This window comes from Otolemur garnettii, unplaced genomic scaffold (assembly GCF_000181295.1).
Source record: "Otolemur garnettii isolate 467f Iridium unplaced genomic scaffold, OtoGar3 scaffold00099, whole genome shotgun sequence".
Lineage (NCBI taxonomy): Eukaryota > Metazoa > Chordata > Mammalia > Primates > Galagidae > Otolemur > Otolemur garnettii.
Genome location: NW_003852494.1, coordinates 4812606 through 4838968, shown reverse-complemented (window position 1 = coordinate 4838968; position 26363 = coordinate 4812606). Strand labels below are relative to the sequence as shown.

Genomic DNA, 26363 nt, shown 5'->3' with positions numbered 1-26363 from the left:
GTTGTTTGGCGGGCCCGGGCTGGGGATTCGAACCTGCCACCTTAGGTGTATGTGGCTGGCGCCTTAGCTGCTTGAGCCACAGGCGCCGAGCCAATAATTTACAATTTTAAATTGAACAATTCATTAGGTTTTTAGTACATTCACAAAATCTGTCTAGAAAGTATTTTCAAACTCTGTGCCTGGCAGGAGTCACTCCACATTTGTGCCTCCCACCAGCCCCTGGTGTACTTTCTGCACCTATGAACTGACCGATCCTGGCTACTTCTCCTGAATGGAATCATATGGAGGATAGTTTGTGTTTTCCTGTGTCTGGCTTCTTTCACATGGCGCTGTGTTTTTGGGTTTATCTATCTATGTTGTGATGTGTGTGGGTCCTCAGTTCCGGTACATGGCGGAATCTCATTTCATCGTGTGGACGTATGTTAATATAGTCATTTCACAGGAGGCTTTTTAGACAAGGAAATGAAGGCCCCCAGGTCAGAGCACTGGGGTCCAGGACAGGGGCAGAGGAGGCACAAAGAGCCAGCTGTTTCCAGTTCATGCTCTCTCTCCCTCCTCCCCTGCTGCCACCCCCATCTCTGTGCCTGGCCAGGAAGCAGTGTGCGTGGGGAGAAAGTAAGCAGGTATCCCCTCCATCTGTGGCTGTGGGTTCAGGTCTGGTCCTCAGGTCTGCCCCATACCCTGTTCCTCAAGTGCATGGTTTCTGCTGTTCCTGAGAGAGGCAGCAGGCAGGTGCACCCCCATCTGATGGCCGAGCAAACTGATGTCCCGAGAGGCTGGGGGCCTTGGCTGGGGCTGCTGGGCCTAAGGGTACCCCTGCTTTCTTTCCAGAGTCCTCTGGCTCACCACCCAATGCCTTTACAGTCCTGAAGTATCTTCAATGACCTTTTTCACCATCCAAAGCCTTGCTCAGCAGACAGGTTCTAGGAAGTGGCATGGCAGATTTCAGTCAGGGTATGCTTTGTTAAAGTACTGAGGATGTTCACTGTCATAAGCTTGGGCTGTGGGGAATTCTTTTGCTGAGCAGATAGCTTATTCTGCACATAAAGCTTAGTTCTGGCAGTGGGCTCTGTCTAGAAGGTGTTGCCTTTGGCTGTTTCTGGTTTTTGATGATTCGTGGTCTTCATTAAGTCACTAAGCAGTTGGTTGTACAGCAACTGGTGGGGAAGACATTGGTGGAATGGCCCAGCCCAGCCTTGAACTTGCCTGGGGCATGCAGTAGCTCTGGTGGAAGTTTGGGTGAGTTGCTCTGGATTCCTGGGCCAGTCTAAGTTCGGGTCTGTGTCCAAAACAAACAGAAAAGAACAAAAGGAGGTTGTGAATTCTGAGGCTGCTCTCAGGCACCACTTCCTGGCGGTGTTTTGGTGGGGCCGGTTTGACTTGTTCTGGGATTCTTGGTCTCCTAGAGGTGGTGGGACGGTCTGGATGGGAAGATGGTACCTGAATTTTGGCCTTTAGTTGCCCATTCCTTGGCATGCCTTGCTTTGCCTACAGAGTTGCCCCCAAAGCCACGGTGGGGATTTTGCTGCAAAATCCCCACCTTGGCTTTGGAGGCAGCTCTGTCAAAGACTTTGGAGCCCTGTGGGATGGTTTCTTGGAAAGCTGGAGAGTGAGCTGATGAAAGTAGACTCTTTACTGGTCTCCTAGGGAGCACCCTGGGCCCCTAGCTGGTCTAAATGGCCAAGGATCTTTGTCACATGCAAATCTGATTTTACTCATAAAATCCTTTTGTGGGTCACTTATCATGCAGCATGTGGACACAAGCCAGGCTTGCCTGGTTCAAATCCCAGCTCAGCCACTTTCTCGTTGTGTGATCTTGGATAAACCACTCACCCTCTCTGGGCCTGTTGCTTTCTTTGCATATTGGGGCTCAGCTATATGCCTCCCTTTTATCATGGTTGTGAGGACAACTGGTGAACTAGGTGATGTGCTCTGGGTAAAGGGCACACAGTATGAACTGCTGGGCTTAGCGTGTGAGGACAACTGGTTAACTAGCTGATGGGCTCAGCATGTGTTGCTGTTGTTACTGTTGTTTTACTCTTAAGATGCTCCTGAGAGTAATAACGACAATATTACAATGGAGTTGAGGGACTTTCCCAGAGTCCATATCATGTGTTTTCTCCCTCCCCTCCCCTCACCTCCCTGACCTCATGTCCTAACTCTGCCCCCTGCACCCTGGCCACACCAGCCTTCTCTGGTGTGACAACACACCATAGTTGGTCCAGCCTTCAGGCCTTTGTATTGGCCATGCCTTCTGCCAGGCGCACCCTCCCTGAATCTGCCCTAGGGGACTCCTTGGATTGTGCAGGGTGCTGTCTGGGCCCAGGGAGCTGCCGCAGGGGAGTGAACCTGGAGACCCTTGTGAAGCTTCCTCTGTACCTTGGTTTCTCCGGCAGCTTCCCTAATCCTGTCACTGTTTCCCAGAGCACTCAGAAGCAAAACCTGGCCTGCCCCTTCCATGGTTGGTAAGTTGACACCCAGAGCAGCTCAGACTTGTCTCTGAGTCACATAGCTCAGGTCTCCTGGCCAGCCACCAAAAAGCCATCATTTTTGTGATGTGTGTGTGTGTGTGTCTTTTTTCTGGGCTTGTCATTGAGATGACCCTAGCTCAGAAAACCAATGTGAGGGGGTCATGCTTTCTTTTCCTGAGATTAAAAGAACGACAGAAGTGTCTTCCAGATGAGCTGGCCCCTCTGGCCTCCTGATCCTGGAGGACCAGGGCCCAGGGCCTGGGTTCCAGGCCAGGCTGGGCTCGCAGCTGGACAGTCTGGGCTGGGAGGAAATGGGTTAATGGAGGAGAAGCAGGGGCTGGAGCTCACTCTCGCCTGCCAGCGAGTGAAGAGTGAAGAGGTTTTTCTAGCCGAGCTATAAAAAGGCCTCACAGTGTTTCAGCTCCTGTGTCGGCTGGAAGCCCGCCAGGGTTACCATGACGATGAGGAATTATTACTTACTGCCAAGGCTGGGAGAAAAAGCTCGTACTTTTGGCTTCCAAACAAGAGGAGTGGACTTATGTAATTCTCTGTGTTTATAGGCCCAGAGTGGCAGAGGCAAGAACGGATTGCGGGAGGCCCGACGTCCCGCTCTCGGCCCAGCTGTGGGGTCGGGTGGCCCCGCAGGTTGTCCTCTGTTGGGTTGTGGCCTACCCGGGCTCCAGGGGACACTGGGCCGGAAGCCTAGGGGGCCGGGCTGGGGCGCTGGGTCGCTCACCCCCAGCAGGGCCTCCCCAGCGGGGTGGGAGCCATAGTCTCGCGGGAAGGCGAAGGGCCGCTCTCGGGCCACCCTTCTCCAGTGTCGGTCCTGGAGGAAGGATGGGTACGATGTTGGACACAGTGTGCCCTCTGGAAGCCAGCGGCTCAATCTGCGCGTGTGGACTCCACTGACCCACTGGCTGGCACTTTCTTTCTTTTCCTTTTTTTTTCTTGTGGGAGAGTTCCTCCAAGTTGGGCTTGGAGCTGACCGGAGTGAGGCTGGTCATGTGCTCGGGTAAGAGATGTCGCGGTCTCCGCGTGGGCAGGGAGGCACAGTGTGGCTGGTCACCCTGGCTGAGGAAGTGGGTGCAGTCTGGGGGCTGGGGCATACAGGGACCTGTGCCCAGGGTACCATTTGGGGGCTGATGGACTTATCCGGAAGGAGCATGGTTCTGCTGGGAGCGGTGGCCCTGCCAGGGCAGGGGGTTGGGTAGACACCAGTCAGCCAGCAAGGGGTGGCCGGATGCTCCCCTGGCAGGGCGGACGTGTGTTGGGCCCCACGCTCCACGGAACAATGGACTGGGACATCTTATCAGACAAAGTTGCTGAAGTCACAGAAAAAGTGCTCTGAGCTGTGGGCTGGGCCAGGCTGGGGGAGAGGCTCCTTGGCTAGCCCACATTGGGGTGGACTCAGGGTGGGCATTGTGCTGCTTTTCCGGAGCTGAGCACATACCCCAGTGCCCTCACAGGGGAATTGCGGGTAGCTGTGGGGGCCCCGGTGCTCTGGGCACTTGTTCCAGGAGTTGACGGCAGGAGGGCCATGGAGTAGGGGTCTTCGGGATGCTGGTGGGCTGGGGCATGGAGGGCCAGGTGCAGGCAGTGCTGCAGCCCAGCCCTGGCGCCCGGCTCCCCACCGAGGTGGCGCTTGGCTCAGTGCCTGTGTCTGGTTTGAAATCAGCGCCACCGGCCCAGGCTTGCCCAGGGACTTGGCAGCCAGGCGCTGGGACAAACACTGGAAAGTTGGAAGGGCTTCCCGAGCTCACAAGGAGCCTTCAGTTGCAAGCTGAGGGATGAGGGAGCGATTTGTCTTGAGGTCTGGGTGTGCAGGGGGCTGTGGGGGGAGGGCAGCAGGGACACCCTGTGAGGACCTCCATGCCCACGCCAGGGAGGGGAGGGGACTGGGCTTCAGATGGCACCACAGAGCCCAGTTTGAGTCCTGGCTGCATCTTCTGAGTTATGTGGCCTTGGGCATGTTGCCCCACCTCTGTGGGTCTCAGTTTCCTTGTCTGTAAACTGGGGATGATGGGAGCTGCACAGTGTGGGCATGATGGGAGAAGGACATATAGCTTCATGATGAACTCTGGGGAAGGCTGCCTGGATTTTCATATGAGGTAGATGCTTCCTGGTCATATGACCTTGGGCATGTTGCTTTGTGTCTCTGTACCTCAGTTTTTTCATCTGGCAAATGGGCATTCCATTTGTCCCTCCCTCCCCAAATAAGTAATGTGACTTAAGGGAGCTAATAATACTGGCCACCTGGCACATAGTAGGCACATAGTCAGTATGAGCTGGTAGTGGGTGTTATTTTCACAGTGACAATGACAGCACCCCCACCTGCACTGAAGTTTTGGCGTCTCAGGTTGATGGTGTTTATGAAGTGGTCATAGCCAGACCAGCATTGCAGTCTGGCCCCTTAGGCAGGTCCTGGAACCTCACAGAGCCTCAGTTTCCTCATTCTTTACAGCCTGCAGATGCCCTGGGGGAAATCGAGAGAAGTCCAAAGGGCCCTGAGCAGTGCTTGACGTGTGAGGAGGGGTGCTGTGAGTGTAAACCACAAGGTTGGATTTAAGTCCAAGTTCCATCTTGGTCTCCATCCATTTTTCTTTTTTGCCCTGCAGGGAGTGCTCCAGTTTCATAGAAATGCAGGCCCAGGAAGAGTAGGTGGGCAGGAGTGGGTGCTTCCGAGGATCTGCCTCCATTTGGGCTGGGCCACGGTCACCAGGTTGCCCTGTCTCCCACTCCGCCTGGGCCCCTATGTGCCAGCCCTGGGCCAGGTGCCCCTATTATGCCTGGCATGGCCTGGGGGCCAAGGCAGGAGGGCAGTTCTCCTGCTGAAGGTGGCAGTGATCCTGTGTTTGTAAATGACACCAGATTCCTGGCCGGTGGCTGGCTCAGGGCCTTCCACCTCAGGCCAGCAGTAGCCAGCAGGGAGTTCCCAGGGTGTCCGGGTCACCCACGCCAGCTGCCCACTGTCTCATTGTCTTTGCGCCTCTCCTGGGACATCAGGAAAGTCCTTTGAAGTGGGGGCACTGTGAATGTCACATTGCTGCCCCTGAGGCCTTGCTATCGGCTTAGGTTGGTCCCAGAGCTGTGTTGTGCCTGCTCCTGACCTGTACTGAGGGCCCCGGACCCCTGAGAAAGACAGTCATGTGTGATGGTTCAGAACAGAGGTCAGTACAAGGGACCTTTATGGTGGAGCAGTTCTGTGTCCACTAGAGGTGGTCATCGATCAGAATGGGCATGTTCTTCACACACTTATACACACACCCATACACTTGTTGATGTGTGTAAAACTTTCGAGATCTGAATGAGGTTGGTGTGTCATATTCCCTTCCTGGTTATATTGATACTGAACCACAGTTGTCTAATGATGTTAGCATTGGGGGAAGCTGGGTAAAGGGTGCCTAGGATCTTGAGCTCTTGCTCTATTATTATTTTGTTTACAACCGTGTATGAATCTACCATGATCTCAAAATAAAAAGTTAAAAAAAGGATGGGTGCTGTGGCTCACACCTATAATAATACTAGCACTCTTGGAGGCCGAGGCAGGTGGAAAGCTTGAGCTCACAGGTTCAAGACCAGCCTGAGCAAAAAGCAAGACCCCGTCTCCACTAAAAATAGAAAAACTGAGGCAAGAGGATCACTTGAGCCTGAGTTGGAGGTTGCTGTGAGCTAGGACATTACAGCACTCTATCCAGGGTGACAGTTTGAGACTATCTCTAAAAAATGAGAGGCTTGCTATCTGAATCTGCTCCTTTGTAGCTGTGTGAATTTGAGCAAGTAATTTAGCTCCTCCAGGCTCAGTTTCCTCATCTGTAAAATGGAGCTATTGTTTACTACCTTGCAGGACTGGCATGAGGATTAAATGATTTGCTACTTGCTAAGCGCTTTCTGAGGGTTTGCTGTTCCCATTGTTATCATCATTGTTGATGTGATTGCTGTGGTTTGCCTGGTGCTATCTCATTTCATATTCCCATCAGCCACAGATAGGATGATGACCCACTTTGTAGATGAGGAGGGTAAGTTGTGAGTGGTCAGGTGACCCATACCAAGGCACACAGTTTGCAGGGCTGGAATGGGCATCCAGGCCAGAGCCTGTGTTTGATGGCTCTCCTCTCTGGATGAGTGACCCTGGGAAGGTCACTTGCCCTCTCTGAGCCACAGTCCCCTCCTTCCTGTCCCATCTGGTGGCTGGGCTAGGGGGTTGGGGAAGAGGCTGGGCTCATGACCTCTGGGAGCCAGGTAGCCTCAACCTCTGCATTTCTTCCCCTCACTCCCCGGCCCCACCCAGACCTTCCACCTCTCAGCTCACCTCCTCTGAGGCCCCCAACGTGGGAGCTCAAATAACTGAGCTTGGGCCTCAGAGATCCCAGGAAGTCCAGGTGGGACTTGCTTTATGTCTTGTGATTACAGAGGGTCCATGTCTGTCTCCACTTCCTGTGACAGCTGAATCCTGTTTCTCTCTGAGCACTTTTTACTCCCTTCTCTGTCCTCTGGGCTGTGTGTTCCCCTGTTTTGCTGTTCCTCATGGTGCTGGTTTCCCTTGGGCCCCTCACTGCCTCTGTCAGTGTTGAAAGGCCTTCAAGGTGTACCTAGCTCACCTTCCTGTGAGCTGGGTTAGCCAGTGGCATGTGTGACAAATGTGTTTTTGTTTGGCTAAAGCTGATCCTCAGGTAGAAATTTCTCTAGGAGCTGAGGAAGGAGGACCTACTGATGGTCATCCCCCTAAAGCTGGCTTGGAGCTGAGCTTGGGCCCTCAGATATCCCAGGACTCCTAGGAGGGGTTTGCTTTATGCCTCAGGATTACAGAAGGTTCCAGACCATCCCAGGCTGGGGGACAAATTGGCACCTGCAGGCCTGGTGGGGTTCCATTGCTGAGCTGCTGCAAGGGCATTTCCATTATCGTGTTGGCATGGTGGAGGCCTGCGGGGGAGGGGGTTCATCGTAGTTTAGGGTCTTAGGTCTGGGCTTTGCTAGGCAGTTGGTGGGGGAGGTGGGGACCTCCAGCCTCATGAGCTTCTTTGCTGTTTCTTGGAGACCTCAGTCACAGTCATGCCTAAGGACCTTTGCACTTGCTGTCCCCTCTTCTGAGAATACCCTTTCCTGAGATCTTCACACTGTTCTGATTTAAGTTTATGTTTAAGTGGCGCTTCCTGAGAGAGGCTTGGCCTTGGGGTTGTGACTCCTTGGTGCCCTGCTTGATTGTTCCTTGTAACACTGTCACTCCCTGTGCCGTCTGTCATGCCTGTCCCATCCCCTTCACTACTTGTTTTCATTTATTGGGTGGCTTATAAACAAAATGACTGACAGTTTGGGAGGCTGCAAGTCCAAGATCAAGTCTCTGGCAAATCCAATGTCTGGTGAGGGCCTGTATCCTAGTTCATGGACTGTGTGGTCTCCCTCTGTCCTCATGAGGAAAGGAGAAAGGCAGCTCCCTGGGGCATCTTTCATGAGGGTGCTCATCCCGTTCCTGAGGGCTCCACCCTCATGACCTAGTCACCTCTGAAAGCCTCACCCCTTCACACCGTTACATGTTGATTAGGTTGCAACATACAGATTTTGGGGGGACATACACATTCATACCACAGCACCCCTCCACCCAGGACTTTGTTCATATGATCACCTCTGTATCCTCAGCACTGGGCATACAGTAGGCACTCAGGAAACAATTGTGCCTGACTCAGGGTCCTCCAGGGCTGTCCCATCCCTGTTTATGGGGCCGTCTGAGGACAGAGACTCTCAGTCCCAGGCTGTCCTTGAAAGCATAGGTTGGGGAGACTCAGGCCTTGGAGCTGGATTTCACCTTGACCTCATCTTCCTCCTCTCTGAAAGTTTTGCAGCTTGGGGCTGAAAATTCATTCTGAGGGTGCCCTGGAAACCCGGAAAAGTTCTTGCGCCTTTCCTCTGAGTGCCCAATAGGAACCCACCAAACCTCCCTGGAGAGTCTGCTCCTCCTTGATAAAATCAGGAAGATGGGAGTCCTGAGCAGGGAAAGTGGGGGACCCGTGGGTGTGGAGTGTGAAGAAGGGGTGCTGACAGACTCAGCCCGCACACCGAGGGCAGAGGTGCTGTGAGCATTGTGCACACCCTGTTTTACTGTGTCCTCCCAGTAGCCCTGTGAAGTCGGTGCAGAATCCCCTCTCTAGGGAGGCACAGAGGGGTGAGCAGCTTGTCCAGAGACATACAGCTACAGACACGCAATATTCCTGGGTAAATGACATTTCCTGTGAAGCTGCTTCTGTGCCCCACTGATGCTTAGCACTTTGAAGGGATTATCCTATTTCATCCCCAGAAGGCCCTTTTATTAGCCCTGTCTCAGCCAGTCCTGTTTTCTGGGGATCTTGGTCAGACCTGGGAGGGCCTGTTTCCCAGGCTTAGAGAGTGAGTGTTCCACTTAGCTCAGAGGAGGCCCTGAGATGCCCAGAGAAGGTGGGGGGTCAATCCCTAGTGTGACTCAGAAGTGAGAAGGCTGGAAGAGCCACCTCCTCCTTCCAGAGTCAGTCATTTGCATGACAATGAGCCTTTTATCCCCCGGGCCCAGCCCCCTTCCCAGGCTAATAACATAATTCTGGGCCTGTGATGTCATAATGGGCCCTTTCTACGGCTGGGGTCAGAGGCTGGTGGGCAGCTGTGTGGGCTGGGCTAGGGCTGCTAATGAGTTGGGCGGTAGTTGATTTCCAGGGGCCTGTGTACCAAGCCACCTCCCTCCAGAGTTTTCTTTTATCTTCCTGAGAGGGCTGCAGGAGGTGGGCTTTGCTTCTATTTGATACCAAGGCAAACTAAGGCTCCAAGAAGTTCTCCACGGCCCCAGTGCTTGTCTGGGCCCCCTTGACAAGCCACTTTGAGCCTCTTCTTGGCCTGTGAAGTGGGGGTGACTCATCGCCAGCTGGGCCCAGTCCTGAGAGGCGTGGGCGTGAGAGTCCCTTGCTTCCTGTAAGCTCCAGGGAGGCCCTTATACCCAGTGGCTACTGTGTGTATCGGGAGGGCTCTGAAAGCCAGGTTCAGGCCTCAGCCTTGCTGTGTACCCTGGATGTGTGGTTAACCTCTCTGTGCCCCTTTGTGCTGCTCTGTATAATGGGGGTTCTCCTGGGGCCTGGGCTCTCAGCTCTCAGGAGATGGGCAGTGTCAAAAAAGTGCGGGCTGGTGCAGTGGGGTGGATGGTGGCCCCCAGAGAGATACATCTGTTTCCTAATAATCCAGGCCCCGTCGAAGTGATTGTATTTGGAAAAAGGGTCTTTGCAGATGTGTTTCAAGATGAGCTCATCCTGGATTACCTGGTGGGCTATAAATCCAGTGACCAGTGTCCTTGTAAGAGACAAAAGAGGAGAGACAGAGAAGGCCACGTGAAGACAGGCAGCAATTGGAGTGATGTGGCCACAAGCCAGGGCAAGCGCCGGGAGCCGGCAGAAGCCGGAAGAGGCCTGGAAGGAGCCCCTCGTGGAGTGTCTGGAGAAAGTGGGCCCTGCCTACACCTGGAGTTTGGAATTCTGTCCTCTAGACTGTTAGAGAATAAATTTCTGTTTGAAGCCATGTTGTTTGTGGTCATTTTTATGGCTGCCTTAAGGAAACTAATACAGCCTGTGACCTCAGCCTCCAGAGGTAGGAGTGTGGGGGTGCAGTTCCCCCACCCCAGCCCTGAGAGTTCAGGGCAAGTCCAGGTGGCTGGGAGGATAGCTTCATGTCCAGTGGTGTAGGGAGTCTTGTCAAAGGATTTTGGCCCCTCTAGGAAGGAGAGTAGTGCTTGGACCTGCCTCCTTCTCTGAGAACCGGTATCCACAAAGCCCCAACCTTCTCTCCCGCCTCAGGCAGCCCTGAATTACTCAACCTGGCCTGCCTTTATCAGCACATGTGGTACTGGAGCCAAGCCAGACCAAGAGGCAGGAGTTCCCAATTCCACACTTTCCCCATATTCCTGGCTATTCACACAGAACCTGGGGTACAACAACCTCCCCAGTAGGCCCTCGTTTGCTAGGTGCCTTGACAGAGAAGGTAGACCCAGACAAGGCGGGCCACCCAGCACAGGTCACACAGCTCCTCATGGCAGTGATGGCACTGAGAGGCTGGCAGTGGTTTGGCTCAGGGCTAGGCCAGCATTCAGCTCCCAGGAGGGGCTCGGGGCTGTCCGCTGCATTGAGGCCTGCGATGGGTGGGCAGGCAGACAGTGTGGACATGGAGCACTCAGCCAGCTTTAGGCAGACTTGTCTGTGCTCTCAGCCTCAGGTTCTCTGTCTACAAAGTGGGCAGAGATTCTGTGATTCTGCTCTTGGTGTGTTCATGGATTCAACAAGCATTTATTGAGCACTTGCTGTTTGTGGTGTGCTGGGACCCAGTGGAGGACACACAGGTGTGACTCTTGTCTTCATGGATCTTGTTTGGGGACATAGGGGAAAGGGATGTGAAACAACAAAACAACAGGGTTGGAGCCAGGATTCTGGGTCCTGAGGAGGGAGGTGGGGGGCTGGAGCCTTGAGGGGAGGAGAACATGGCCTTCCTTCTTGTCTTGGGGCCTGGGTGGGTCATTTCCAGTAGGTTTGCGTGGGGCTAGGGGGACGCAGGGGCACCTCAGCTGGCAGGGGTTGGCCTGGCCTGTGAGCAGGGGTACTGGGTAGAAGGCTTTTGAGGCGTGATTCTAGCCTGGTGGGGGAGGCAGGGCTGTGCCAGCAATGGTGATTTAATCACTGTGCCAGCCCAGTGATTTTAGGTGCACAAAGGAGGTTATTTGCCTGGTTTTGCATCCAGGCTGTGGATGCTTGCCTGCTGTGTGATCTTGGATGAGTTACTTAGCCCTTCTATGGCTCAGTCTCTTCACCTGTAGAATGGGATAGCACCTATCTTACAGGGATGCTGTGAATGGGTGCTAGTGAGTGCTGTGTTAATAATCAGCTGTGATGATGGCTGTGGGAGGTGAGGCACTCACCCTGTGGCTGCCTGGAACAGGGAGATGGAAGTAGCATTTGCTAATCTCCCCTCTATCCTGCTCTTGCCTTTGGTAAGAACCTCAGTCTCCAATCTGTGAAGTAGGAGCTGTAATAAGCACATGGCCCCATGGAGGACAGGTGAAGGTGAGGGTGTGGTGGGGGCTCGGGCTCTCCACCTGCTCTGGGTTGAAGCCTTGGCCACCCCCCAGGCTGGGAGCAGCTGCTCATTTTACAATCTGGGAAACTGAGGCCCTGGGAGGGATGGGCTCAAGGCATGCCCATGGGTACAACCTCTACGGACTGTGGCTACAGACAATGCCCCTTTCTTCTGGCCTGGCGGGGGTGACCGGGAATTACTCAACCTGGCCTGCGTTTATCAGCGCATTTGGTTCTGCAGCCCTAGCTAGCAGATGTTCCTTTCGAGAGAGAGATCGTGATGTTCCTCCAGAAACCGAGGCCGGAGGCTCAGGTTACTGCTGGGGGCAGCCATGGGGGCGGTGTGTGCCTGCCACTGAGGAGTGACCCAGATCTGAGCCAGGCTGGCTGTGCCCGGCAGCCTTTATCTGCAAAGCCACTGCCTGCTGTTTCCCGGTCAGAGTCACTGACAGCTCAAGACAGAGCTGGGAGATGCCTACTCTTCCTCCAGGGTGAGAGAGACAGGACAAGCCTGTCCCAGGCTTCTGCCTGGCCCCTTCCTTGTAGCCTGAGTGTCCCAGGGCTCCCATTCTATTTCTCTTTTCTCCTCCTGTCTGGCTTTGGACCTTGTCCCCCCTGCACAGATGAGGGACCTAGTGTGCGGAGGAGATCTGATTCTAGGGAGAGCCTGTCTTAGAATTTGGGTTTTAGGGGGTTGCTATCTTATGTATCTTGGTTGCAATTGACAGATTCCCTCTTCCTCCTACACAAAAGGCTGCTGTAATTAAAAGACTTAAGGGAAAGCTTCAGGCACTGTTGGATCCAGGTACTCTCTGTGTTCTGTCACTGGTAGCCCAAGACTAATAATCACAGCTCAGCAGCCCCAGTGGAAGGAAAGCTTCTTATTTGTCACTCCTGATGTCCCAGCAGAAGTCGTGGGAGTGAGTTGTATTGGCTCAATTTGAGATTAAGCTCCTCCCTAAGTCACTTGCACTGGAGGTCAGGGTCGGCTTCCCCAGGCTCCAGGACTGAGGGTGCGGGAGGGTTGGCTGTCCAAGGGAAATTGGGGTGTGGTTTGCAGAGCAGGTGCTGGGCAGGCAGAGACACACTGTGTCACCACAGCTGGCTTGCCCTACTCGTTGGAGATGGCGCTGGGTTGGAGCTAAGTCTTGAGCCCTTCCTTTCATAGTCAGCGTGGGTCCTATCTGGTAGAGGGTGTGTCATCAGCCAGTCACTAGGTAAGTGAGCCCCATCTCTTATTCCCTGTTATAGCTGGGGCCTCCCTAGTCCCACCTGTCGGCCTTTGCTCCCGGCCGAGAAGGTTGCCATCTGCAATTCCACTGTCACTCCCTCCTCGCAGCTATTCCAGCCTTTGCTGTATCCTCTCTTGCAGCTTCCAGTGACCACAGGCCATAAGCCACAGGTCACCTCCTGGCAGCCCCTGGGCTGCATTTGTGTGTCAGACTGATGTATTGGGTTGGTTTTTGTAGTCAGTGTTTTTTTTTTCCTCCCCAGAAAAATTGGGAGATGTCTCAAAATTGCACTTCCTGGGTTTGCCTAAAAGATTTGAACCCTGGGCCTCCTATGCCCACTCCTTGATCCACAATCCTGAGGCCCAACTCAGCCTTGGCTGAGGCTGATTTAGGCTGCCCCTTGCTCCCCTTGCCACAGTTCCTGCCTGGCCTGTTGTGTCCCAGCAGGGGCTTTGGGTGTCCACAGCTCTCCTTACTCTCTTTGTCCTGCCCCACGTCCGCAGGGACCCTCTGCCCTGGAGCCCGGCTAATCCTCTCTCTATGGACTGATAACTAAACCCCAGGTGGACTCCCCACGTCAGCTGTTGCTGCTTGTGGACATCGGGCACGTTTGTTTCCCATCTGGAGCACCCGGCTGCAGGGGCTGTGCGACCCTTTGGATTCTTGATCACTGCCCCATGGGGATGTGTGGGAGGGCCGCAGTTGAGTGGGTGGGCTCTCCCCAGCCCCACTGCTGGTGCAGCTATTCTTAGCAGCAGAAACATTTGTCCTCGTTCACATGTGGCCGACATCCCCCAGAGATCTGCCCTGAAATACTAGGAACGACCCCATAAATTCCTCAGAAAGCTGTCCTCAAGGGCCTGCTTGCAGGGTGGTGGGGTGGGGAGGAGCTGGGGGGAGGTGTTTCCGGCAGCTGTGCAGCTGGAAGGTTCACCAGATGTTGGTGAGGCAGGAACAGTGGTGGGAACTGGAGGGGCAGCCTTCGTCACACTGGGCTCTGGGCATGGGGCGTGAGTGGACGGAACAGAGACTACAGACCGGTGGGCAGGAGATGGGGGCCCTGGGCCTGGCCTGGGGACTTGGAGTCCATCCAGGGGCCCATCTGAAGCAGCAGCTTTGTATCAGGCCCTCCCTGGGTCCAGGCCCTTTCAGTCATCTCCCCCTCACCCTCCAGGTCTGCCTCAGGCAGAGGCTGTTGGCCTGCAGAGAGCTCAGCTTCTCAGGAACTTCTGAGGGATCTGAGCTGTGAGATAGTTGGGCAGTCCCAGCTATGGCCTGTAGCCATCATTAGGTCCTGATATGGAGTCTTGATCCATTCTGCCCTTGGCCTTGATCCACTCTGCCCTTGGCTGTGAGGGTCTACTGAGTGCTGGGCCCTCTTTCAGGGGGCAGCCCAAGCCAACACAGAGCATCACAAGCCCAGCCAGGAGCCAGTGGCCAGCAGCCAGGGAGGCCTCCCTGGAGGAGGGGAGTGTGTGACCATGTTTTAGCTTATTTTTTCCTTAAATTTTAAATTGTGGTAGGTATATATAACGTAAAATTTACTCACAACCATTCTGAAGTTGATAGTTAAGTATATTCACGTTGTTGTGTGGGAACCTCTAGAACTCTTCATTTTGTAAAAGTGAGATTCTGTATCCACTAAATACTCACCCCATTGCCCCTCCCCCAGCCCCTGGCACCCAACCCTCTACCTTCTGTTTCTATGAGTTTGGGCTACTCCAGGGGCCTCTTAGAAGTGGAATCAGCCAGTATCTGTCCTTTCTGTGGCTGGCTTCTGTCACTCAGCTTAACGTTGGAGCTGTTTTTTGTGGCCCATTTAGTCCCAGGCCGCAAAATGGACGAAGACCCAAGACCTTGGACTCTCCCCACCCATGCTCTGGAAACCCAGGTCCTGGAGTGGAGGAACCTCTATGCCCCAGGGCCCAAGCCTCCCTCCCATGTGATGCCCCAGGGGTATAGGTTAATCGGTTTGCCCAGGTCACACAGCTGGTGCCAGTGCCCCCTCCCCACTGCCCAGACACCAGCCTCTTCTCAGCAACCCCCACCCCTCTGCAGAGAAAATTGCTGTTTGGAAGGCCAGATGGAGGAGCTGGGCTTAATGGAAAACATGTCCCTCCCGGGGCGCCTAGGACTTAATGAGGAAGAGCCAGGCAGCATCAGGGTAATGCTTGTGAGATGCCCAAGGGGGCTGCTCCCAGCATGAGGGTTCTCAGGTGGAACCCCCGGAGCCTGGTGTGCAGGGAGGGCTTGTCATGCTGTGGTTTATCTCCCTCTCTTCCTTTTAAATTAAATGGAAAAAAGAAAAAAAGGAGCGGTGGAGGAGGAAGTGCTTTTGAGCAGACCTTGGCGTGGCGGGGAGCAGGCGGGCTGGCAGTGGCCCAGACAACGCAAACGCACCAATTAAATTGGAAACAGAAACAGGCCTCCTCGGTGGCTGCTCCAGCCAAAGCCGCTTCCCTTCTGCTCACTTGGGGCCGTGGGGAGGGCTGGGGCTTGAGGCTCTGTATCCTGACTGTGTGGCCTTGGTTGGACAAGTGAGCTTACTTCCCTGAGCCTCAGTTTTCCTATCTGTTGAATGGAGAGAGTCATGTTTGGTGGGAAATTGGAGCCTCTCCCCCACCCCCAGGTGGATGAATATAGCCTGGGGCAGAGGTGGGAGTGGGGTGAGGGGATGAGGGAGCTTGAAACAGAGTGGGGGTGGTGGTGGAGGTGAGATGGGGCAGGTGCCAAGGGTGTGTTTTGCTTCTGGCCTCTGTTTTTCTGTGGAAGTAGGAGCAAGATAAAGCATTGGGGAAACAAGAATTGTGGGCTTTGGGGCAGTGCCTGTAGCTCAAGGAGTAGGGTGCTGGCCCCATATCCTGGAGGTAGTGGGTTCAAACCTGGCTCCGGCAAAAAACTGCAAAAGAATAAAAGAACTGTGGGCTTTTTGGCTCGGGAAATTTACACTTGAGAGTCATGGACTTGCTCCTGTCAGACTGTTTGCTGGGCTGCCCAGGGAGGGTAGTGGTAGTACTTAGTTTGGTTATCATCCTTGTCATCAGCTTGCCTCCTCCCTCTTTCCCTGGTCTCTAGTATACGAGACGGTGGTAACATCCATAGCTCTCATTTTAGGAACTCTTCCGTGGGCCAGGAACTGCACTAAGTTCTCCATAAATCTTTTTCCAGGAAATCTTTCCAAGTGAAGCCCAGAGAGGTTGGTACCTAGCCCAAGGTCACATAGCTAGCTATGAAAGTGGCAGGGTTTGGGCTTGAAACCAGTCGGTCTCTCTCCGCACTCACAGAGGAGCTCTTTGGGTTGGTAGCGTGTGGGCAGGAGGTGGTTTTGGTTGAAAGGGTGAGTCTCTAGAGTCAGGTTGGCCACTGGACTTTCTGTGCCCTGGGGCTGTGACTCAGCCCACAGCCTCCATGGCTCCTACCTTGATCCCAGGTGGGGCCAAAACTGCTGGGGAGGAGCCCTGCCTGATGGGGAGACAGCAGGTAAACAGAAGGGTCAGGTCCACCGAAGTGGCAGGGAGAAAGCACACCTCATGGAACCAGGTGGGTGCATTGGTGTGGGGGGAAGGTTCCCGGACAGGGGGAACGCAGAGGCTCAGCAGGACAGAAGACTGTGCCCTGAACCCACCTCCATGAACCCCACCAGCCAGGCAGGGCATATAAACAAAGGTAGCGTCTCAGGACAGAATGTGGCAGATAGCAGAGGAAAAGCCCATCTAGCATAGATAGCCTCTGTGAGGGACACAGATCTCCATTTCCCCCCGCCCCCTGGGGGATTTTGTGATGGCAAAATACGCATAAAATGTACCATCAAACCATATTAAATTCACTGGCATTTAGTCTGTTCACAATGTTGTGCAATCACCACCTTTATCTAGTCCCCAAATACTTTGATTCCCCACAAAAGGAAACCTGGTACCCACTAAGCAGGCATTTCCCATTCCGCCCTTCCTACATCCTGTGGCAGCCACCGGTCTGCATTCTCTCTCTGGATTTGCCTCTTCTGTGGGTAACTGGACCCAGTGTGTGACCTCTTGTGGCTGGCTTCATTTACTTGGTATAGTGTTTTCAAGGTTGGTGGATCAGAGCGTCATTCCTTTTTATGGCTGAATAATGTTCCATTGTATGGACTGACCACATTTTGTCTATCTGTTCTTCAGTTGATGATATTTCGGTTGTTTCTACTTTTTGGCTGTTGTTGACTAGTGCTGCCGTGATCATTCTTGTTCTTTTGTTTTGTTTTTAATCACCTGTTTTTGGTTCCTCGTTGCCTATACCTGGGTGTGGAATTGCTGGGTTATAGGGTAATTCTGTGTTTGGTTCATTGAGGGGTGGCTGCACCATTTCACATTCCCCCGGCAGTGTGCGAGCATCCCTGGTTTTATGTGAAAGCAGAAATTGGGGATTTCCTGTGAAACCTCTCTTTACAGTGCCTCTTGCTGCGATGAATGGGGAGAAGGCAGCAGGTGCCAGGAAAAGCGCCTGGAGGGACCATTCTGGGGTCCTCCCGGGTATAGCCTGGCTGACAGATCACAGGCTGGGAATCCACCCAGGGACAGGGAGGATGCTTCTGAGGCTGGAAGTGACTCAGGAGGAAGATGTACTGCTTTGTGCTTGAAGGAGCAGGGGTGCTTGGCAATAATGGACTGAGTGAAGACTTGTGAAGTCACTTTGAAGGTGCATCCCCATTCCTGCCTGCTCTCCTCCTGGTTTTTCACAGTTCTGCCACCTGTACCCTCCTCCTACCCCTGTCCCACCCACTGAGGTGTCAGCCACATGAGGCTGTTATGTCCCCAGCAACTGTCACACAGTGGGTGGTTGTAAAGCGTGGAGGACTGAGTGTTGAGCCACCAGGCTGGTAACAGGAGCCATCCCTTTGCTCACATCTGTGTCACCTATGGGAGACCCTCTGGGCCAGGCTGGGTGAAGCTCACTTTTGCCACATCCCAGGGACCTTTTGTATCTGAGGACTCAATTGAGAGCCGCATTCTGAGCTGTTTCAGAGCGTTCTGTGCCAGGAGTCCCTGCTGAGGGTGGCCATCGAATGCTTGGCTGGTTCCCCAGTTTTTTTTTTTTTGTTTGTTTGTTTGTTTTTTGAGACAGAGCCTCAAGGTGTCCCCCTGGGTAGAGTGCCGTGGCATTACAGCTCACAGCAACCTCCAACTCCTGGGCTCAAGCGAGTCTCCTGCCTCCGCCTCCCAAGTAGCTGGGACCACAGGCGCCCGCCACAACGCCCGGCTATTTTTTGGTTGCAGCCGTCATTGTTGTTTGGCGGGTCCGGGCTGGGGATTCGAACCCGCCACCTTAGGTGTACGTGGCTGGCGCCTTAGCCAGTTGAGCTATAGGCGCCGAGCCGGTTCCCCAGTTTTTATGGCATGTTAGGAAGTCAGGGCACAGGTGTGAGCAGCCAGATTCTCTGAGACTGGTGTTTGGTGGCGCCTTACTGCATGTCCAGGGCCACTCCCATCTAGGAGTCCTTGGCTGTGCAGCTTTTGTGTAGTAACTATTAGATGCCTGCTGTGTGCTAGGTGGGGGTAGAGCAGTGAACAAAACATGTTCACTGAGCGCTTACTGGAGTAGCAGGTGTTCCCTAACACTCCCGTCCACCTGGAATGTGTGAATGTGGCGTCAGATGTCAGTAGTTAGACTGGTGTTCTTATGAGAAGGCGAGACACACAGAAACTAGAGCCACAGAGAGAAGGCTGTGTGAAGGCAGAGGCAGAGACTGGAGTGATGGAGACACATACTAGGGCTGCGGTCCCCAGGCCTTCGACAGATACCTGGCCGTGGCCTGTTAGGTTCATCCATGTTCATGGCTGCTCCCCGTACCTCGAATCACTCCTTGAGCTCTACCTCCTAGCACATCAGCAGTGACATTAGATGTGCTCACAGGAGCATGAACTCTACAGTAAATGGTGCATTCGAGGGATCTCAGTTGCGCACTCCTTAAGAGAATGTGATGCCTGCCCCCATGGAAAAATTGTTTTTCGTGAAACCCATCCCTGGTGACTAAACTATGGGGACTACTATGCTGGGGAACCAGGAGGTGGAAGAGGCAAGGAAACCTTTTCTGGGGACTGCAGAGAAAGCATGCCCTTGCTGACACCTGGATTTGGACTTCTGGCCTCCAGAATGGTGATTAAAAACATTTCTGTTGTTTTAAGCCCCCTAGTCTGTGGTCATGCAGCCCAAGAAACCAGGATACCTGCTGTGTGTCAAGCCCTGGACCTCTCAAAAGGGATTTAGTCATGAGCAGCGAGGGAGGCCCTGGTGTTTGTGTGTCTGAGCCTAGACAGGCTGCGTGGGGCTGGGAGTCACCTGTGTCCCCCACCGTGGTTCCTCTAATCCTAAGAAGGCTTTGTCTTGGGCTCCTGAGCACAAGAGGGTCCTGTTGAGTGTGCATGTGTGTGCCTATTGTGCCTGGCAGGTTGAGTTTTAATTCTGAGACTCTCCCAGCTGTCTTGAGTCAGGGCCCGTTAGTTTCTAAGAACATTTCAGTCATAGGCAGTGCAGACGTCTCCCACCTTTCATCCTCCCAAAGCACCTCTTCAGCCCCCATCTACCCTGCACCTCTAGGTAGGAATTCCATCCTCCCTGGAGCCGAACCAGGCTGCTCACGACACAGAAAATCTTTGGAATGTGTCTCGGTGCCATTCTGCCAGCGCTAGAGAGGAATGTGGGGGCAGGAGGCCCCTTGAAAGCTTCCAGGCCCCAGGAAAGGGGCCTCTGTCCACCAGCTGGAGGGTGTCAGGCATCACGGTGTTGCTGGCACATGCCTCTGCTGGGCACACTTGTTCATTGAGCCCTTATTGTGTGCTGACCACTCGGGCTTAGGTGGTCAAGGCAGCAGGAAGGAAGGCAGAAAAGATGGTGGAGTGGGTGTGTCCCCAGCATTCTCCTGTGGATTTACATGCTGCACAGCAGCCATGAACATGGGGGGGCGGGGACATGGGCTAGCAGGTGGCCAGTCGCCACTGCCTCAGACTGCAGTCCATGGGGTGCTCTTGTGGGCAGTGAGAGACCCCTTGCTGTGCATGCTGCCTCCTGGGCAGGTGCAGACCAGGTCCAGCCTCTCTGTGTGCTATGAATGGAAAATCCCCTCCATGGGCATCTGTGGCATTCACTGCCATCCTCTGGCAGACTCAAGGGCCAGCAGTGCACCTCAGGGCTGTTGTTTGTAACTTGGACCTCTGATGACATCATCTGATGTCCTGTGCCACCTGGAACTGTTAAGTCCCTTAGCCTTGCCAGAGCACTGTCTTTTTCTCCTTGGTGGCCTGGCCTTGCTGAGTTTGCCTTACAGAGCGCCTCCTGTTTACCAGGCTGGTGGAGCAGGAACTCTCACGTACCCAGCTTGCAGCTGAGGAAACTGAGGCTAGAGTCAGGCTGCAGAAGGGCGTCCTCCTGCACTCCCGTGTGGGGCGGCTTCTGAGGGCTGCAGAGTTGGTCTCCCGCTTGGCTTTCACACCATCTGCCCACTTCCCCTGCTCTGTCACTGCTGCCCTGGTGCCACCAACATCCTCGCTCAGATTTTTCTGGAGCCTCCCCAGGTCTCCCTGCCTGGTGCTTGCTCCCCACAGTGCGTGCTTGTAAAATACTCTGACCCTTTACTCTCCTCCTCAACCATCTTCCGTGGCTCCCCATGGCCTTTAGAACAAAATCCATCTTTACTATGACCTCTGTCTGTTCCTCCCCCTGATTCTCACTCAGTGAATTTCTCAAACACGGGGTTCCCATGCTCGACCTCTGGGCTTGTGCCACCCTGACCTCCTGACTCACTCTTCCTCACCCTCCGGAAGTTCTCTCTGCTGTCCTTCTGCTTGCCTCAGGCTGTGGTAGGTTTTCCAGAGCCCCTGCCCACTTCCAGTGGCCGCTCTCTGCTTCTTGTCTGCCCATGCCCTGTCCTTTGAGGCCTGGACCTGCTTTGTTCACATTAAGTTCCCAGCACTAGGCCAGGGCTCCATGTGCAGTGGGGCCCCAAAGGGTATATAAGTAAATGAATGCCAACCACCCACTCGTGACTCCAAAGCAGTCAGACCCAGCGGTGACATCAGGGCCCCTGTGTCTAAATTCCTACTCCAGAGCCGCTTTTGGTCAACACCAGATCCTGGGAACCCTCGTGAGTCTCTCTTGCCTTCTCCTGCCTCTGTCTTTGAGGAAGTAACATCACTGTTTTCCTGGCATGCACTTGCAAGCCTTGCTAAAGAAAAGTCAAAGCTTAAAATTGTTCTTTTGCATTTATAATTGTACACCCGACTCCTCTATTTTCCAAACCTTCCCAGCAGTGTAGTAAAACCACATGCCCCAGAGTAGTTTCAGCCCCCTTTTCTCTCCCTCACCCTGGTGACCACGCTCTGTCTCTTGGGATTTGCCTGTTTGGACCTTTTCCGGAAATGGAATTGTGCGACCTGTGGCTTTTCGGGTCTGGCCTCTTTCCTTCAGTGTCATGTTTTCTAGGTTCATCCATGGTGTAGCATGTCCAAGCCTCATTCCTTTTGATGGCTGATCCCATAGGCCATAATTTGGGCTGTGTCTGCCCTTTGGCCATTGCAAATAGCGTTGCCATGAACATGCATGATGAATGTTGTTTGAGCCCCTGTTTCCAATTCTTTGGGTATACTCCTAGGAGTGAAATTGCTGGGTCATACAGTAATTCTATGATTAAGTTTTCAAGGAACTTGCCAAACTTTTTCTTTTTTTTTTTTTTTGAGACAGAGCCTCAAGCTGTCCCCCTGGGCAGAGTGCCGTGGCATTACAGCTCACAGCAACCTCCAACTCCTGGGCTCAAGCGAGTCTCCTGCCTCCGCCTCCCAAGTAGCTGGGACCACAGGCGCCCACCACAACGCCCGGCTATTTTTTGGTTGCAGCCATCATTGTTGTTTGGCGGGTCCGGGCTGGGGATTCGAACCCGCCACCTTAGGTGTATGTGGCTGGCGCCTTAGCCGGTTGAGCTATAGGCGCCGAGCCGCCAAACTTTTTCTTAAAAAAAAAATTTTTTTTTTTTAGTTGGCTGCAGACATGGCTCAGGTTGGGAAGGGGGTGGAGATCGTTAGGGAGCAAGGGCAGCACCAGGTCACCAGATTTATCCCCTGGCTTTGGGCCCATCCTGCACATGAGGACATTGGGCTGGTGTGGGGCAGAAGTTCCAACCCCCATGCTTGGCAGTGGGCACCTTGTGAGTCACAGAGGGAGAGCAGGAAGCCAGTCAGCCCCAGGGGTGCTTTAGGAACACTCACCTTCCCTGGCTGCTGGAGCCTGTGTGCACCATAGTGAGCATGTGCCAGGGGCCTGTCATTCCCAGGCAGTACCTCATTGGGCAAAGGAGATTAAGAAAGCAGTGGGTAGATTAGACCTTTCGGCCACCTTATGCAACTCAAAATCAAATAGCATTTTAGGAGTTGCCCATGATGCCCTTGGAATAGGCGCAGCTTCCTGCTGAAGTGATGGCCTCATCTGCTCAGAGAGACTAGGGAGCTGTTGAAAATCTAGAGAGTGGGCTAGAATTTGCTATGCTGCATCAAATGGCCAGGGTCATCTGGGCTTTGAGCCAAGCTCGCTCAACCAAAGGGGATGCTAGAACAGGGCTCGCCCTGGGTGGCCATACCTGCCCCCTCTCCCAGGTCCAGGTTCTCATCTCTGGGAGCAGGACAGATGCCACATTGCCTTTGGTAGGGTCAGGTGGGGCCACAGTAGCATACTTGTGATCTGGCTGTAGCTACTTCATGGACGGTACTAGCAACAGTGATTAACAGTAGTTCTTGTTTGCTGAGCACTCACTGTGTGCCGGGCACCTGTTGAATGCTAGAGTTATGTTACCTGGCTTTCCTGTGGTGTGGGTTGCACTTGGGGGATCACTTATGTGGTAGATATATGGATAGAAGTTTTCATGGTTATACCTTTGTTTCCTGATTCTTTCTGTTTATTCTGTGTGGTACTGGGTTTCTGTATACATATGGTGGTTATCAAGTTTCTCTCTTAAGTATAGTTATGCCTAACTGAATGAAAGTAACTAGCTTTGAAGAAAATTAAGTACACGACAGGACTGGAGCCAGATGGGTATGAACTCAGTAGCAAGGGTGGTGCATGAATGTCCCATGTTTAGGGAATGCTGTGTGCATTTGTGTCATCTTCATGTTGACTCTGAGTTGTAGGGACTGTTATCACCCCCATTTTGCAGATGATAAAACTGAGGTTCAGAGGGAGGGAAGCAGGACTTGTGCCCATGTTCATAAGAATTAAATGGTACACTATGCTTCAGTGGTGGGGAAAAGTCCAGCTGGGCAACTTCCCGACATGGGTGTAGGTGTGTCAGTCTTAACAGTGAATCCCTCAGCTTTCCATTGTCTGAAGGGTCAGCAGCACACAATTGAAGGATCACCTCCTCTGCCTTCTTTTTCCCTGTGTGGGTCAGAACACTTTGTGCAAGTTGCCAGAAATCTAGCTTGAGCTGGCGCAAAGTGCCTGGGCTCCTGTATATGAAAAAAGCAGCCTTTGATTTGCCTTTGGGCATAGTTATTATCAGGATGTGACTGCACTCTCTTTCTGCCCTTCAGTTCTGTCTTCCTGCCAGTGGGCATCATTCTTGTCAGGCTCCTGCTACATGGTGACCCTGAGAGGTCCTGGTTTTTATCATTCCTGTTTTAGATTCCCAGGGGAGAGTGCCTTGTTCCGGGTCCTTCCAGCAAAAGTCTCAAGACTGATTTTCATTGGCTCAGATTGGGTCACATGCTCATCCATGAACCAATCACTGATCTGGGGGGATGCAAGGAATCTGATTGACTAGGCCTGGATCACATGACCAATCCTGGAGCCTGGGAAGCGGGAAAGTGTTTCCTGAAAGGACAGTCTGATCCACACTCATTCCTCCTCTGACTGGCATGACTTTAATGGGCCCTCCCAACGTTCTTCCTCAATAAATGGCATATGGGCAAGTCTCCCAACCATCCACACACTTGGAGAAGGAAGTTACCAGTTTCAGGGCAGGGAAGAGGATCATCAGGGTGAAACTGCAGGGATAGTGGTGGGTCCTGCTTCCCCCCCTTCCCCTGACCACATCGGGTGTAGCTGGCCCTCCCATTGGATGGCCACACTCAGGGCCAGGCCCCTGTGCCTCTGCAGATTGTCCTCAGCACTGGGTACATGGGAGGTAGGGTGGAGAGGGGTTTGTGGGTGCCTAATAGATGCACCTTCTGGAGGGCCCTGCAGTGGGGGGAGTGCAGCCTGAGTCCTTCCTTCTCTCTGGGTCTCAGTTTTCCCATCTGTAAAGAGGTTGGACCGTTTCTGTCTGGTGTGGCCACAGGTGGGTCCTCTCCTGAGGAAGAATGCAGGACCCCCTGGCTCTTGTCCTTTCCTTGACTCTTCCCAGGCATGGTCCTCAGCTTCCCAGTCCTGTCACCTCCCAGCTTGTGTCCAGGCTGACTTTGAATCAGTCCTGTCCCACATCATGGTGTCACAGAGTGACCGTGGCCCTACCCTGGGTCGTGCTGTGGCCTATGGTCTGCCCGAGCTGACCCTGGTCACCTCTGTCTGGGACACTTGTGTGAGCCTTTCCCACTGGCCATGACTCTTGGGTCAGGCCCATAGCCATGTGTCTGAACTGCCAGGTGCTTTCCCAGAACCTTGCCCTAGTGACTCAGAACACCTAAGTGGACCATGGAATGAGGTTGGGTGAGGGAGCGTGGCTTGGAGGGCAGTGTGGAGTGGGGGTGGGGGGGTCCCGTGCCTGCCAGATGAGAACCTTGGAGGTAGGGAGGGGACATTTGCTCCTTTTGGGTTGTGTAGCAGCTGCTAGGCTGGCTCTGTGGCTTAGAGGGTCCTTGTGCTGTTTGTGGGCTATAAGCTTGGCAGTGCATGGAGGAGGGTCCATGCAGACCCCTCTGTGCTCACTGCCTCTCATAAGGCCTACAGGAACAACGTGGGGACCCTGCCATGGTCCTGCAAGGAGCCAGCTGTCCCAGGGCTGATCTTGTTTTCTTTTCTGGTTTTCTCACAGGTGCCTGTGACGGGGTGGCCCGAGAGCAGATGACCAGGACTAGCTTTTAATCCTCAGTGGTGATTAGGAGAGAGCCCTGCTGGAATCCCACTGCCATGTCTGGATCCACTCAGCCCGTGGCACAGACGTGGAGGGCCACTGAGCCCCGCTACCCACCACATGGCATTTCCTACCCAGTGCAGATTGCCCGGCCCCACACGGTAAGAGGCACGCATGTGTGCCTTGGGGCCACTTTGGAGGCCTCCTTTAGTACCGATGACTCTCCATCCTGTTCTTCCTTCTCAAGCTAGGCTGGTGTGGCCCTGTGCCCAGGGCAATGATGGGAGATGGGAGATGCTCTGACAGAGACCCTGGCCCTGGGACATCTGGTAAAGTCTCTTGCTCCTGTTATAAAACTGGAGCTAGGCTGAGCTGAGGCTCTGCCTCTCTCTTGATTGGTAGTGTCATTCATATGCAAACATGGAGTGCCTGCTATATACAGACCTTCCTTGCTAGGAGCACCAGTTGTATACACATTCCTTGCACCTAAGTCTCACCTCTGTTTCCTTCCTGTTGGAGGGTTGAGGAGGCCTCCTGGGGGCTATGGATCACACCCTCCTTTTTCCCTGATGCTCATGGGACTAGAGTTTATTCACCAGGGTGAGGTTTGTGCCTGCCAGATGATGAGGCTAGGCCCATTACACCTCTGAATTCCTCATGGAGGGTGTGGGGGTACAGGTGGTGGCTTTGCTCACCAGGGACCCTGGCCTGTGGCTGGGGCAAATGAGCTACCCCAGGGAGCAGGTGGGTCCCCCAGTGTGCCTTCCCTCACATGTGTGTGCCTTTGCCCCGGTCTCCTAAGCTGCACCCCTTCCTCTTACCTATAAGTAGGAACCCCATTTCCTGTCTCACCTTTTGCTGTGTGGTTTGGCTGGGAGGATGGGCCTTCGTTTTGTTCTTTTGGCACTAGTTGGGTACCTACTGTATACTGGGTCTCTGGGTGCTTGCTCAGAGGGTCTTCAGAGTCCTGGGCTTATCCCATTTGACCCCTGGCTCCTTGGGAGGGGCTCTGAGGCCTGGCAGTCACAGTTGGGGCAGAAGCTGACTCTGCCAGCCTCGTGTGTGTGTGTGTCCTGCTTGGCCTGTGTGGTCGCTCCTCATGAGACACAGAGAGGAAGTGGTGTGGGAGGGCATTTCCATCAGTAAGCGAGAAGTGTTTGCATAAGAACTCACTGGCCCAGCTTGGGGGAGTCCCGGACACAGTGGCCTCCTATAGATTTGGACACTTTGCAGAGCCAGCTACAACACACGGGTCCATCGCAGATTGCTGTCATGACAACATTCCCCAGATAGAGTCACTGTATTCTCACAAAGCAGCCCCATGCATGAGCAGCTCATACTGTCATCCCACTCTGCAGATGAGGAGACTGAGGCCCAGGAGGTTAAGTCACAGGCCTTGGGTTAGATCACTGCAAGAAGAGCACCTGCCACAGTGTCAGGAGCCCCTGTGCTTCAACACTTCTATTTCTTGAGCACCTACTATGTGCCCAGGGCTGAGGAATATGCTCCTGGTAGGACATGATTGCTAAGTATTGTCATCATTATCTGTAGTATCATTATC

At 53.7% G+C, this 26363-nt stretch overlaps 1 protein-coding gene across 1 annotated transcript in view; it reads left to right on the top strand.

Moving 5' to 3' along the window:
- NCOR2 (nuclear receptor corepressor 2) overlaps positions 1-26363 on the top strand; it is a 211076-nt gene that overhangs the window by 37266 nt on the left and 147447 nt on the right. The window contains exon 2 of the mRNA XM_023516824.1: positions 24764-24963. Coding sequence (XP_023372592.1) covers positions 24859-24963 — 105 coding nt within the window. The 5' untranslated portion in view covers positions 24764-24858. The remainder of the gene's footprint in view (positions 1-24763; positions 24964-26363) is intronic.